We start from the raw sequence: 13,220 nt of genomic DNA on the forward strand, positions 1-13,220 counted from the left end.
CCTGGAAAGAAGGCTATTTTGTGATGGACTGGGCTGTGTTCACAACTCTAATATCTCCTGATGTATCCTGATGGAAAGAATCCTTGGCACATCTATAAAAAGTGGGTAGGCAGAAGTCCATCCCATGGGCAGGAGGATCCAGAACCAAATGCGCAGGTTTAAGGCAACCGACAAAAGAATCCATGTGAAGAAAAATGTTTTACTTAAAATACAGCAAGTGGTCAGGATCTGAGATGTGCTGCCTGAAGATATGTTGGAGGCAGATTCAGTCACTGCATTTAAAAGGATGTTGGACCTCCTGTCAGAAGAAGAAAAGTTAATGAACTGCAGGAATGCGGTGGAACTTGGCAAATTGTTTGCTCTTGCTGGGAGCTAGCACAGGGTGGAACGAGTGGTCGCCTCTTGTGCTTTTTAACCATGCCAAATTTCTATCAGGCCTTGAGACTGTGCCCAGCCCACTCTCCAGAACTGGTTCCCCAACTTTCCAGGTGTCCCTGCATCGTAACACTTCCAGAAGACTCCACTGGCTGTGTAAAGACATCTTTTTTTGGGGGGGAAACCTCGAAATTCTAATAGAAATGCGAGCCTTGGTTCCTTTTTTTTCTGTTTTAGTAATGTTTGGGATATACCAGGTCAAGGAGTCCAAAGTCTGAAACCCGCCCCTTTCTTTTAAGAAAACACGGAGCTCGAGAGGGAATCTAAAACCCTCCCACACACTCTCAGTGGCCCTCGCCAGCAACCTTGCGGGGAAGTTTCAAGATTCAGTCTGTACCAAACTCCGAGGCGGAAGGAAAAGGCTGGCCGCTGTTTGTGTACATTGCGTTTGATTTAGCAATAACGGCAAATTATATCGATTTTGTAAAAAAAAAATGCAATGCATTCGCAAGTCCAGGAGAACCGAGCAGGAGGATGAGCGGCTGCGGGAGGCGACTGACAAGGAGGTCCAAGCCAACCTGAGCCGGCTCGGTAAGAGTTATCCCGGCTGGGGGCTGGGCTTTGTCAGTGCCGGAGAATCTGTCTGTCTTGTCTCTCTCTCTCTCTACACTGAGAGACCCACACAAGCTGCTGGTATTGGAAGTGCCAGCACGCACTCACTTACACACACACACACTCACTCTCTCTGCCTCTGTCCCACCCAACACTGCCAGCAGTGTCCGAGTCCAGCCCAGGCAAGTTCAGCTGAAAGCTTGCAAGCTTTCAATCAAGCGAGAAAAAAATTAACACCACCACTCTGGTGCGAATTTCTTCTAAAATTCCCCTTTCAGGTCTTCCTCTCTCTCCCTCCGTGTGTGACCCTCTCTCTACCCGCCCTACCCCTTTTTTTAAGTGGGAAGTTCTCTCTTTCCTCCCTCTCAGGTGTTACCACTCCCTCCCTCTCCTGCCCTCCTTCCCTCCGCTCTGAGCAATCTTGCTTCTGTTATGAGCTAGTGGCGGCATGTTTACACTAATGCTGTGTGGGGTTTTGCCTTTTGATAGGATATCCTGTTGCAGTCTGTCTCTGGTGTATGTCATGTCCTGATTTATGTATTTTACTTCGATTCCCATTTTACATTCTACGCTATTTAATTTCCTTCTCTGCTGCCCCTCTAAACCAATGTTTGTACGTTTGCCTTTACATTCGTATTCCAAGCCAAGTGCCTCAGAACAAATTTGCACGGGGCGGGTTTGGGGGTTGGCAGCGGGCAGGAAACCGAGGGGAAAGTTTGGGTGGTGGGAGGCGGGGTGAGGAAGAGAGAGAGAGAGATTGACGCGAGGGATGTAACCTAGCTAATGACCCAGAGATTGAATTGGAACGCTTGCAATGAAAATTTTGAGCATTTGAATTTTTTTTCTGACCAAAGGGAAAATAAGTTATTGTAAAATAATTTATTAGCGATCCTGTCTGTAATTTGCAAAGCTCAATCATTTCTATCTCCTTTGGAGAAGGAAGTTACCACTTTCACCTCTTCCATTCTCAGACTTGTTGACTCACAACTAGTCTGTGATTTGAGCTGCTGGAAATTGGGATGGTGGGATCAGATTATTGGGTAGCAAATTTCTTAGACTGGTGGAGGGTATGTCACTGTCACAAACAGAAGGTGTTTTTACGTGGTTTAAAAATCACACAACCCCAAGGTTATTTTCCAACAGGTTTAATTGGAAGCACAGTAGCTTTTGGAGCACTGCTCCTTTATCATGTGTTTGTGAAGGATGAAAGAGCAGCGCTGTGAAAGCCAATGCTTCCAATTAAACCTGTTGGATTATAACCTGGTGTTGTGATTTTTAACTTTGTACACCCCAGTCCAACACCAGCATCTCCAAATCATGTTTTTACGTGGTCATAGTGGAGGTTGCCTTGTCTGTGGTGAATAGAGAATCAAGGATTGAATAATGAGGCAATCGTACATGCCTCTGTGAGGGCAGAGTGCTAAGAAGACCATCGACGCAGCAGCATCCATGCAGACAAGGACATTTTCTTGAGTGCTTTTTGTGTGGCATAGTCTCTTCCTAGAGAGATGATTGAATACTTTTTTGAAGACTCTATCCATATCTGCCTTAATTGTCAAGAGAGTCAAGGGGCACACTGGACAGTAAATATGAAGCCACAATCTAACCAATCATGATCTTATCAAATGGTGAACAGGGTCTGAGGGACTGAATAGCCTACAGCTTCTAACTCATGTTTGTTAGGGATATAATAGATAGTCAGAGGTTGGAAACATGTTGAGGAGAGGCAGCGATCTCTGGGTGCAGTCACACAGGATATCACTGGAGACTTTGCCCAGGGTGTTTCTGACTGACTGGGTTTGGCAGGAATTATGTTTTCAGAACTGGCAGTTTTAACAACATCGGTAATATTCCATGAAATAAATTTTATGACATTTTGTTACTGATCCCTAATTGTCCTTGAACTATGTGGGTTGCTAGGCCATTTGAAAGCATTACTGTGGGGTCAGGAGTCATATTGGCCAGGTCAGGCAAAGGTGACAGATTGAACTTCCTTCCCAGCCAATGGCAATATTGTCAGGGTTTGTTAATTCCAAATTTTTAAAATTGATTTTTAATGTGGTGAGGTTTGAATCCATTCCCTAGAGTTTTACATTTGCTAGTCCAGTGATAGTACAGCTACTATATCAAGTCAAATTTTGTAACCACTTTTTCTAATTCACTGCAGGAGTTATCATAAATTTGCATTTTTATTTCTCCTGTCTCACCATAAAAAAAATCTCTCTCACAATGGGTTCCTATTGACTGTTACACAGCAGTGATTTTTTTTTCACCTTTAGGAGCAGTCGATTTTATTTTCTTCCTGGTTGGGTGATGCATAAATACAACAGGCTTGTAATTGCCGTGTTTGTACCTTCTTTTGAAAGAGTATAACATTTGAAACATTCCTGATCTGAGAAGGTGGTGTCAGTCCTCCACCTCAAAATCTGATTGGTTTCTTTTGTGGTGGACAACGCTGGGCTAAATTTTGGCACCTTTCTAGATCAGGGATCAATGCACTACCGACCAGAGCCACTTGCCTAAGAAGAAAGCAGTAAGGTCACAAAAGCCAACGCCTAAGTTTTATAATTTGCTAGTGCTTGGGGAGGATTAGTGCCCCACCCAGCGCAACAAAAATAATCAGATGCTAGAAATCTCACTTGCCCGCGTCAGTAGCATGCAAAGATATTCAACAATAATCCAAACTCCACCAGCCAATGGTAACCAGTTTATCGGGGAAAAAAAAGCTCAGTTGTGTGCAATGCCTTTCTCGGGTCCGAACTGGAGTCCGAACTGAATTGAAGTCATTGTGCAGAAAACAGTAATGTTATGATCCTAGTGGACATTACTCTTGAACATGCTATTGATTTCAAAATCCAGTCTGGCTTGATAACTACGTAAAAACACAAATTTAACATGGTGATCAAGTTTGAATGCATGTACGAATAGATTCAAAAACAACTTCTCAAAAACAACTTCTCAGCTGTTATCAGATTTTTGAACAGACCTCTCCGATGTTAATTCTTGTCTCTTGCTGCACTGCACTGTCTGTTTGCCTGTTAACACTATTCTGCACTCTGTTCTGCCACGCTGCACTTTGTATGGTACAATCTGCCTGGATAGCACACAAACAACTCTTTTTACTGTATCTAGCTACACGTGACAACAATCAATTGTCTTTCAGTGAAACATAAGCACACACAAGGCTGCAGATTTGGAATGAACAATAAAACAAGCGTATTACACAAAAGAAAAGAAATGAGTAAACCAAGCCATCTGAATATAATTTCTCTCATTGGAACCCTATTGGAGAAGATTCTGAAAGAGAATTAATCTCAATTTGGAGAAGCAAGGTTTGATCAGGAGTCATTAGAATGGCTTTGTCAGTGGGAGGTCATGTCTAACACATCAGGTTTAATTTTTCGAAGAGGTGACCAAATGCGTAGGGCAGTGTAGTTGATATGGATTTCAGCAAAGCCTTTGACAAAGTTTCACATGGGAGACTTTTTAAAGAAGGTAAAAACACCTGGGATGTGGGGGTTACTTGACAATGGATCCAAAATTAGCTGGTTGGTAACAGCAGGCTGTTTGTGTGAATAGAGGCCATTGCCAAGTGGCATACAACAGGGAATGGCGCCGGGTCCCCCCTTGTTTGTAATGTAAATGTAGGATGTAGATGCGAATGTGGGACAATGACCAGGAAGTTAGTGAATGACATCAAGATTGGCCAAGTGATTGACAGTGAGGTAGAAGGTCTTAGTTTATAGGAGGATATTAACTAGTTAGATCAGCGACAGATGGAATTTAAATTTGATAGGTGTAACATGATTTACTTTGAAGGAAGTAACAAGACAAGGGAGTACTCGATGAATGGCAGGACATGAGGAAGCTCAGAGGAACAGAGGGATCTTGGAGTGCTTGAAGGTGGCAGGGTAGGTTCATAGGATAGTTAAGGAATACAGGACTCTTGTCTTTATCAGTCAAGGTGCAGATTATAAGAGCAAGGAGGTTAAGTTAGGGCTGTACAATAGGTCACAACTGGAGTACTGTGCACATCTGGTCACTACTCTAGATACAGTTGTACTGGGGAGGGGAGGGGAGGGGGGGGTGGTGGGGCTGTAGAGGAAATTCACCATGGTGGAGCCATTTCAGCTATAAAGACAGGCTGATTAAGCTTAGGTTGTTTTGTATGGAGCAGAAAAAGCTGTGCGGGGGAGGGGTGGGTGGAGTGCCTCCTTGTGGTATACCTGTATATGATGGAGAGGCATGGACAGGGTAGATACAATGCCACTGTTCTCAGTTGAAAGGTCAATAACAAGTGGGAATAATTTTAAGGTAAAAGGCAGGAATTCTAGAGAGGAGTTAAGGAAAATTATTTGCATCCACAGGTTGGTGGGGATTTGGAATGCACTGCTTGGAAGGGTAGTTAAGGCTATAAACCTTACCTTCCTAACAAGTACTTGGGTAAACACTTGAAATGGGCTGTATGACTTCTTTATACTGTATAATTCTATGATAATTCTAAAGATTGCGAAACCAAAATTCCTTATTCCTAACAGCATTGCTTTATAGCCAGATAAATTTCATTTTCACCATCAAATCTCTAAGTTGACTTTTAACTGCTTCTGGTCCTGAGAGCTGTGAACTTTGTTTCTTTGACACTCACAACTGAGGTCTTGGACTTTCTTAGCTTCAAATAACCAATGTAGGTTTCTAACCAAACATTCTTGGTCTGAAACTTTAACGTTTCAATGAGGTAACTACTTTAACTATTCTGAACAATGCTTTCTAAGAGAAACTAATATTTCTCCTCCTTCACACCATCCAAAAAACGTTCAAATTCTGAATTCTTAAAGGTAATGGAGCAAAGACTGATGTAGTGGACTGTTTGTTCAGCTTTCTCCTAAAGTCTAAGCTAAATATGATCCTTCACTATTTTTAAACTCAAAAACAAGCTAATGTCTTGAAATGTAAAACCCCGCAATATAAACTTGTATCAGTTTTTCAAGAGTTAATTCAGACACTCACTTTCTGACACCAAATCAGAAATTGCTGGAAAAACTCCACAGGTCTGGCAGTATCTGTGGCAAGAAAGCAGTGTTGAATGTTTCTAGTTTAATGACCTTTCTTCAGAACTGCTTTCTGACAATACTGTTTTTAAAATCATACTGTAAAGACTGATTTTAGTTGATATTTAAATGCCTTCAAAAACGACTCAATTGCCGCTAGTTTAAAATCCAAGCTTTTATTTCTGTAAAGATATTAATATGTAAATATCTCCTTTTTTTTTAATAGTCAGTTCGCAAACAGCAGAATTACACACATGCCAATATGATATAAAAACAACCAAATGTTGGCTAGGGGACTTGATATTGACTGGGTTATCAGGGAGAATTATTTTTGCCTCTCACCGAACAGAGGCTGTGGAAACTTCTTACATCCACCTGAGGGGGCAAACTGGACCGCTAGGTAACCTGGTGAAAGACAGTCCCCCAAATAATGAAGCATCATCTGTAGTTCCCAGGGGAATATCTTGTGGCTGGACTATATGATACTTAGATTGAGTAAATAAACTAGGCATGGAAATATGTTGTGGCCATCCTGAAGATTTGGATATCACAAGGGCAGGGATGGTTGTCGGATATTTCAGGGGTTAGATGTCCCTGAAGGAATAGGGGGAGGTAAAAGAGGTGGAGGAGTGGCATTGCTAATTAGGGATAGTATCACAGCTTCAGAAAGGGTGGTCGTCGAGGAGGATTTGTCCACTGAGTCAGTATGGGTAGAAGTCAGAAACAGGAAAGGAACAGTCACTTTATTGGGAGTTCTCTACAGGTCTCCTCTCTTTCCTCCGCCCCAGTAGCATCAGAGACACTAAAGAGCAGATTGGGAGGCAGATTTTGGAAAGGCAAAGAAGTAATGGGGTTGTTGTCATGGGTGACTTCGACTTTCCTAATAATGATTGGAGCCTACTTAATCCAAATAGTTTGGATGGAGTAGTTTTGTCATGTGTCCAGGAAGGGTTCCTGACTTGATATGTACATAGACCGACTAGAGGGGAGGCCATATTGGGTTTGGTGCTTGGCAACAAACCATGCCAGGTGTCCTATCTCTCAGGGAAAGCATTTGTGATAGTGATCACGACTCCCTGACCTTTTACTGTAGTCATATAGAGGGATAGAAGCAGACTGAATGGGCAGGTATTTAATTGGGTGAGGGGGAATTACAATGCTATTAGGCAGGAACTGGGACATTTAAATAGGGAACAGATATTCTCAGAGGAATGCACAACAGAAATATGGAGGTTGTTTAGGAAGCACCTGTTGATAATTCTGGACAAGTTTGTCCCATTGAGGCAACAAAGGGATGGTACATTGAAAGAACTTTGAGTGACAAGGGATTTGAAACATCTAAGCAAGAGGAAGAAGGAAGCTTACTTAAGGTTGAGGGAAGGATTAGACTGGGCTTTAGAAGATTACAAGGTAACCAGGAAGGAGCTGAAGAATGGACTTAGGAGAGCTAGTAGGGGCATGAGAAAGCTTTAGCCGGTAGGATAAAGGAAAACCCCTAAGGCATTCTACACTTTTGCGAGGAACAAGATGGCCAGAGTGAGGGTAGGGCCAATCAGGGATAAGTGGAGTGAACTTGCACTTGGAGTCTGAGGAAGTAGGGGAGGTCCTTAATGAATACTTAGCTTCAGTATTCATTCCTGAGAGGCACCTTTGACATTTCTGAGGACAGCATGAAACAGACTGATATGCTAGAACTGGTTGATATTAGGAAGGAGGATGTGCTGAAACCTTTGAAAAACATAAGATAGATAAATCCCCGGGCCAGATTGGATATACCCTAGGTTACGACAGGAAGTGAGGGAAGAGATTGCTGTGCCTTTGGCGATGATCCTTACTGTCTGCTGGAGTAGTACCAGATGATTGGAGGTTGGCAAATGTTATTCACTTGTTCAAGAAAAGCGATAGGATAGTCCTGGGAATTACGGACCACTTAGTATTATGTCAGTGGTGGACAAAGTATTGGGATGGATTCTGTGGCATAGGATTTAGGATTACTTGGAAAACCATACTCTGATTAGAGATAGTCAGTGTGGCTTTGTGAGGGGCAGATCATGCCTCACAAGCCTCACTGAGTTCTTTGAGGATGTGACAGAACGCATTGAAGGTAGAGCAGTGTATGTGGGTCTTAGGCGAAAGTGAGGATTGCAGATGCTGAAGGTTAGAGTCCAGATTAGAGTGGTGCTGGAAAAACACAGCAGGTCAGGCAGCATCCGAGGAGCAGGCAAATCGATGTTTCGGGCAGGAGCCTGATGAAAGGTTCCTGCTCCTCAGATGCTGCCTGATCTGTACTTTTCCAGTACCATTCTAATTTGCACATGGATTTTAGCAAGGCATCAGAAGGCTCATTCAGAAAGTAAGGAGGCTTGGGATACAGGGAAACCTGTCTGGATACAGAATTGGCTGGCCCATAGGAGACTGAGGGTGGTGGTAGATTGAAGGTATTCAGCCTGGAGTTGGGTGACCAGTAGTGTTCCTCAGGGATCTGTTCTGGGATCTCTGCTCTTTGTGCTTTTTTTTTTAAAATATAAATGACTTGGATGAGGAAGTGGAAGGGTGGATTAGAAAGTTTGCTGATGACACGAAGGTTGGTAGAGTTGTGGATAGTATTGTAGGTTGCAGCGAGACATAAACAAGATGCAGAACTGGACTCAAGTGGCAGATGGGGTTCAACCTGGAAAAGTGTAAACTCTTTCTTTCACTTTGGAAAGTTGAATTTGAATGTGGAATTTAAAGACCGGATTCTTGGCATTGTGGAGAAAAGTGGGATATTTGGGTCCATGTCCATAGATCCCTCAAAGTTGCCACTCAGGATGATAGAATTGTTAAAGCGTATGGTGTGTTGGCTTTCATTAGCTGGGAGATTGAGTTTAAGAGCCAGGAGGTTATGCTGCAGATCTGTAGGGTCCTGGTTAGACCACACATGGAATATTGTGTCCAGTTCTGGTTGCCTCATTATAGGAAAGATGGGGAAGCTTTAGAGAGGATGCAGAGGAGATTTACCAGGATGCTGTCTGGACTGCAGGACGTGTCTTATGAAGAAAGGTTGAGGGAGCTAGGGTTTTTCTCACTGGAGCGAAGAAGAATAAGAGGTGACTTGATAGAGGTGTACAACATGAGAGGCGTCGATGGAGTGGATAGACAGAGACTTTCTCCCATGATAGGAATGTCTATCATGAGGGGGCATAATTTTAAGGTGATTGGAGGAAGGTTTAGGGGAGATGTCGGAGGTAGGTTCTTTATACAGAGAGTGGTGGGTGCGTGGAATGCACTGCCAGCAGTGATAGTTGAGTCAGACACATTAGGGACATTTAAGCGATTCTTGGATAGGCACATGGAAGATAGTACAATGAAGAGTATGTAGGTTAGTCTGATCTTAGGATAAAGGGCCAGCACAACAGAGAGGGCCGAAGGGCCCGTACTGTGCTGTACTGTTCTATGGTCAGGAGTCTCCATGTATCTCCTGAAAGTAGTAGCAGGATTTTGTTTTAATTTTCATTTCCTCCAGGAATTAGCTGTTGGGATCTGGTCAATGATGTTTCTATATAGCACAGATGGATTGGACTGTTAGCTTGTGTGGCTTTTCTCCTGAGGTTTGTGAAGAGGCTCCACATCCTACAACTGTCCAGTCAGTGCTCTGACGTTGAATGACTGACTGACTGCTTTCTCAAAGATACAAGCCATGACCAGGGAAATGGACTTCTGTTGAAGACTTATGCCAGTCTTGCCGACCAGCCAATGGTGAAATTGTAGGATAGTTCCAGTACAGGAGATGCTGCAAAGTTAGTAAAACACAATTTACGTTTCTGGCTGTCCTTCATTTAAGCAATTTTAATTTTGTCCTCATTTATGGTTTCTAAATGGTTTCCTACCACTGAGGATAAATGAGTGGTGTGTTGTTGCTGGGATTATCCTTTGTAATGTCTTTGGAACAAGAGTACAGTTTTTTTTGTTCTGACCTCTGGCACCACCTGAAAACCTAAGCAGGGTTGGATGATTTATGGCCTGTATCTCCATATTGTGTACTGTTCCTTCACTCTGTTTCCTTGGATGAATCTCATCCACATTTGATGGCCTCCTTTAGCTGAGGGACATTGTTGCAATGGCAATTCAGAAAGGATTCTCGGTTGATTCCTGGGATGCAGAGATTGTACTCTGAAGAGTGAGTACAAGCCTTCACTTGCTTGAATGATGAGGTTTTTTAAACAAATTCCTGAGGGGCTAGACAGAGTTGATGCTGAGAAGAGTGTCTGCTCTTTTGCAGGTTTCTTGAAGTAAGGAACACTCTCAGAATCTGGTGTCTCCCATTGGAGGGGAAGGATCCTCTCTTACTATTTTAAGAGGACTGATAGTCTTTGAATTTGCTTCCCCACAGAGCACTGAAGTGTGTGGGTTGAGATCATTAAAAATGTTCAAGGATAGAAAAAATTCTTGAATTATGAGTGGTGAAGGCTCATGGGAGGACAAGCAGGAAGTGTTGATGCCACAATCAAATCGTTCATGATTGTATTAAATTGCACAGCAGGCTTGAGAGATCAAATGGCCTCTTCCTCATAATTGCTGTATTCTTATGGTGACTGATCAACTTCAAGTTAAGCCAGCCTTTCTAATAATTCCTCTATCAATTTTTGACTCCTCAGCATCTCAACTGCCTTCTCTTTCACTATTAAATGACCAAATTCCCCTCCCTTTTAGTAAGAAAGATACTCACTTAGTACTTTAGCCCTGCTTTTCGTTTGTTAGCCTCATGGCATAGCATATCCCCCACTCAACCATCACCTCAAGCCAGGACATCAACACTGGTTCAATGGAGAATGCAGGAGTGCTTCCCAGAAGCATCACCTGACATTCCTGGAAGAGGTGCCAACCTAGTGAAGCTACCAAACAAGCCTACTCGCACCTGTTGCAGAAGCAACAAGTGATAGAGCTAAGTCATCTCACACCAACATCTAATCAGTAACTCACTGGAGGAGAAGGCTCCACAAATATCCCCTCAAAGATGGAAGAGCCCAACACATTGGTGCAAAAGATAAGGCTGAAGCTTTCCCAGCAGTCTTCAGCCAGAAATGCCTGAGTGGGTAAGCCATCTGTGTCCTCCAATGATTTCCAGCATCATAGCTACCAGTTTTTAGTGAATTCGATTCACATCACGTGATATCAAGAAATAGTTGGAAGTACTGGATACTGCAAAGGCTATGGGCCCTGACAACATTCCAGCAATAGTCTGAAGATGTGCTGCAGAACTTGCTCCGCCAGCCACGCCCTTCCAGTACAATTACAACACTGGCATCTACCTGTTAATGTGGAAAATTGCCCAGATATGTACCTATAGAGCAGGACAAATCCAACCTGATCAATTACCACTCCATCAATCTACTCTCTCATCAGTAAAGTGTTGGAAGGTGCCATTAACAGTGCTATCAAGTACAACCTACTCCGTGGCAGAGTTTGGGCTCCCCCAGGGTCCTCAGCTCCTGACCTCATTACAGCCTTGGGTCAAACATGGACAAAAGAGCTGAATCCCAGAGGGGAGGGGAGAGTTACAGCCCTTGACATCAAGGCTGCATTCAATCGATTGTGGCATCAAGGAGCCCTGGTAAAACAGGAATCAGTGGGCAAACTCTGGTTAGAGACATACTGCATTCCTCTTCAGTTTTCTTAGTCTATCTGTCCTTTATTAACGAAGGATTTCTGGCTTTGTTTATCTTTCTATTCCCCATTTATTGGACTGTACCTTGACTATGGCTGAACATTTTCCCTTTTTAAAAGCAGTCTAATTTTCTGTTTTGTCTGCCAATAATTTGATTTGATCAAAATGAATGCACCGCTTAGTTACATGTCTGGTCTGATTCAGAGAGTAGAAGATTTAGTATGTAATTTTTATCCAATATGCTGTAAATTATTCTCGATACTTTACCATCGTTCTGGAGTCATGGCATGGTTTGTCTTCCTGCTGGAGGTTGACCTTCTGAGTAGTGCTCAATGCAATGTTGCTCTACCCACTATTATGTCGGTCTGCCTTGTTTCACTTGTCATTGAAATCTTATCGGCTTCTATCATCAGTAAAGAGAAGAATGACATTGCCAGCTCAAACTTTGCACAAGGTTTGCACACTTTCCCAAGGAAGGCCTGGTGGACGATGAATGGAAATTTTATCAGAATGTGTTTTTCTTGAGAAAGCTGGTTCTATAATTCAGCATCTCTCTCATTGCCTGCCTCTGCAACAATATGCTGTTATCAAAGGATGCCTGAAAAAAATGTTCAGATTTTGTGTGGTGTTTTTGTATTACAAATGGAAAGGAGTTCCTATTATGAAACTTAATACTGAAGTATAAGTTCATACATTTTGGCAGAGATTGGAGAGATACAATGCAAACTGTCTGGGGGTTTGTGTGTATTGATCCTTGGCAGTTGAGGCACATCGGATATGAAGTGGGGATGTTTATGCTGAACGTTTTTATATATAACACAGTACCTTGCTTTCCTCCTTTTCAAAGATACTTTTTAAAGTCTAGCCCCTTCACCATCTGGTCTCCATAGTGTCATTCTGCCCTCTTGTGGGGCACCTTGGGATGTTTAATTACATCGAAGGTGCTTTTACAAAGGACTTATCGTTTACGTTTATTGTTTAATACTTATTGGCCAACATAGATCTATTAATCTCAAATTTAAAATTGACTATTTATCCGATGTCAATGACCAGTTGTGAGAGTTCCAAGCTTCTACCTTTCCTAATTTTCGATCCTGAAGAGGCCGCCTGTAATTTTTTTGAACATAACCTCAGGTTCTTGCAGTTCATGTCAAGGTCCTGAAATTTCAATCTGGTTAACCTAAATATTTGTGCTAATCTTTCCTCTGTTGTAATGCCCAGGCATGTCCACCATATGGCCAGTGAACTTCGATTAACTTAACCAACCAGTTTTTAAGCTTGTAATGCTTTTGAATTAAAGCAGATCAGCATTCAACTTTTGGTTTAAACATGACAATAGGTTTGTCTGTTGTATATTACTACTGAAGGTTCCTTGTGATAATTTTTAACAAGAAATTGTTGATATCAAAATTAAAGGAAGATGGGAAGACAAGTCCTATTAAGCTGTTGCCTGAATTGACACCCTCATTGCTGTGATTGCTTTCCATGTAATCTTTTATAAAAAATAAAACGCCTCTTTGATGTTATGAAAAGGCACT

At 42.5% G+C, this 13,220-nt stretch overlaps 1 protein-coding gene across 2 annotated transcripts in view; it reads left to right on the forward strand.

Moving 5' to 3' along the window:
- The window catches only part of plcd1a (phospholipase C, delta 1a), an 84,577-nt gene that overhangs the window by 17,028 nt on the left and 54,329 nt on the right, over positions 1-13,220 (forward strand). The window contains exon 1 of one of the 2 annotated variants that reach the window (XM_043690854.2): positions 643-966. The exons of the other annotated variant lie outside the window; for it this stretch is intronic. Within the exon in view, the coding sequence (XP_043546789.2) occupies positions 870-966 (97 nt within the window). The 5' untranslated portion in view covers positions 643-869. Of the gene's footprint in view, positions 1-642; positions 967-13,220 lie in introns of those variants that run through there. 2 annotated transcript variants of the gene reach the window in all.

The sequence above is a fragment of the Chiloscyllium plagiosum genome, unplaced genomic scaffold (assembly GCF_037043375.1).
Source record: "Chiloscyllium plagiosum isolate Xiang-an unplaced genomic scaffold, Cpla_swu_hap1 HiC_scaffold_5, whole genome shotgun sequence".
Classification (NCBI taxonomy): domain Eukaryota; kingdom Metazoa; phylum Chordata; class Chondrichthyes; order Orectolobiformes; family Hemiscylliidae; genus Chiloscyllium; species Chiloscyllium plagiosum.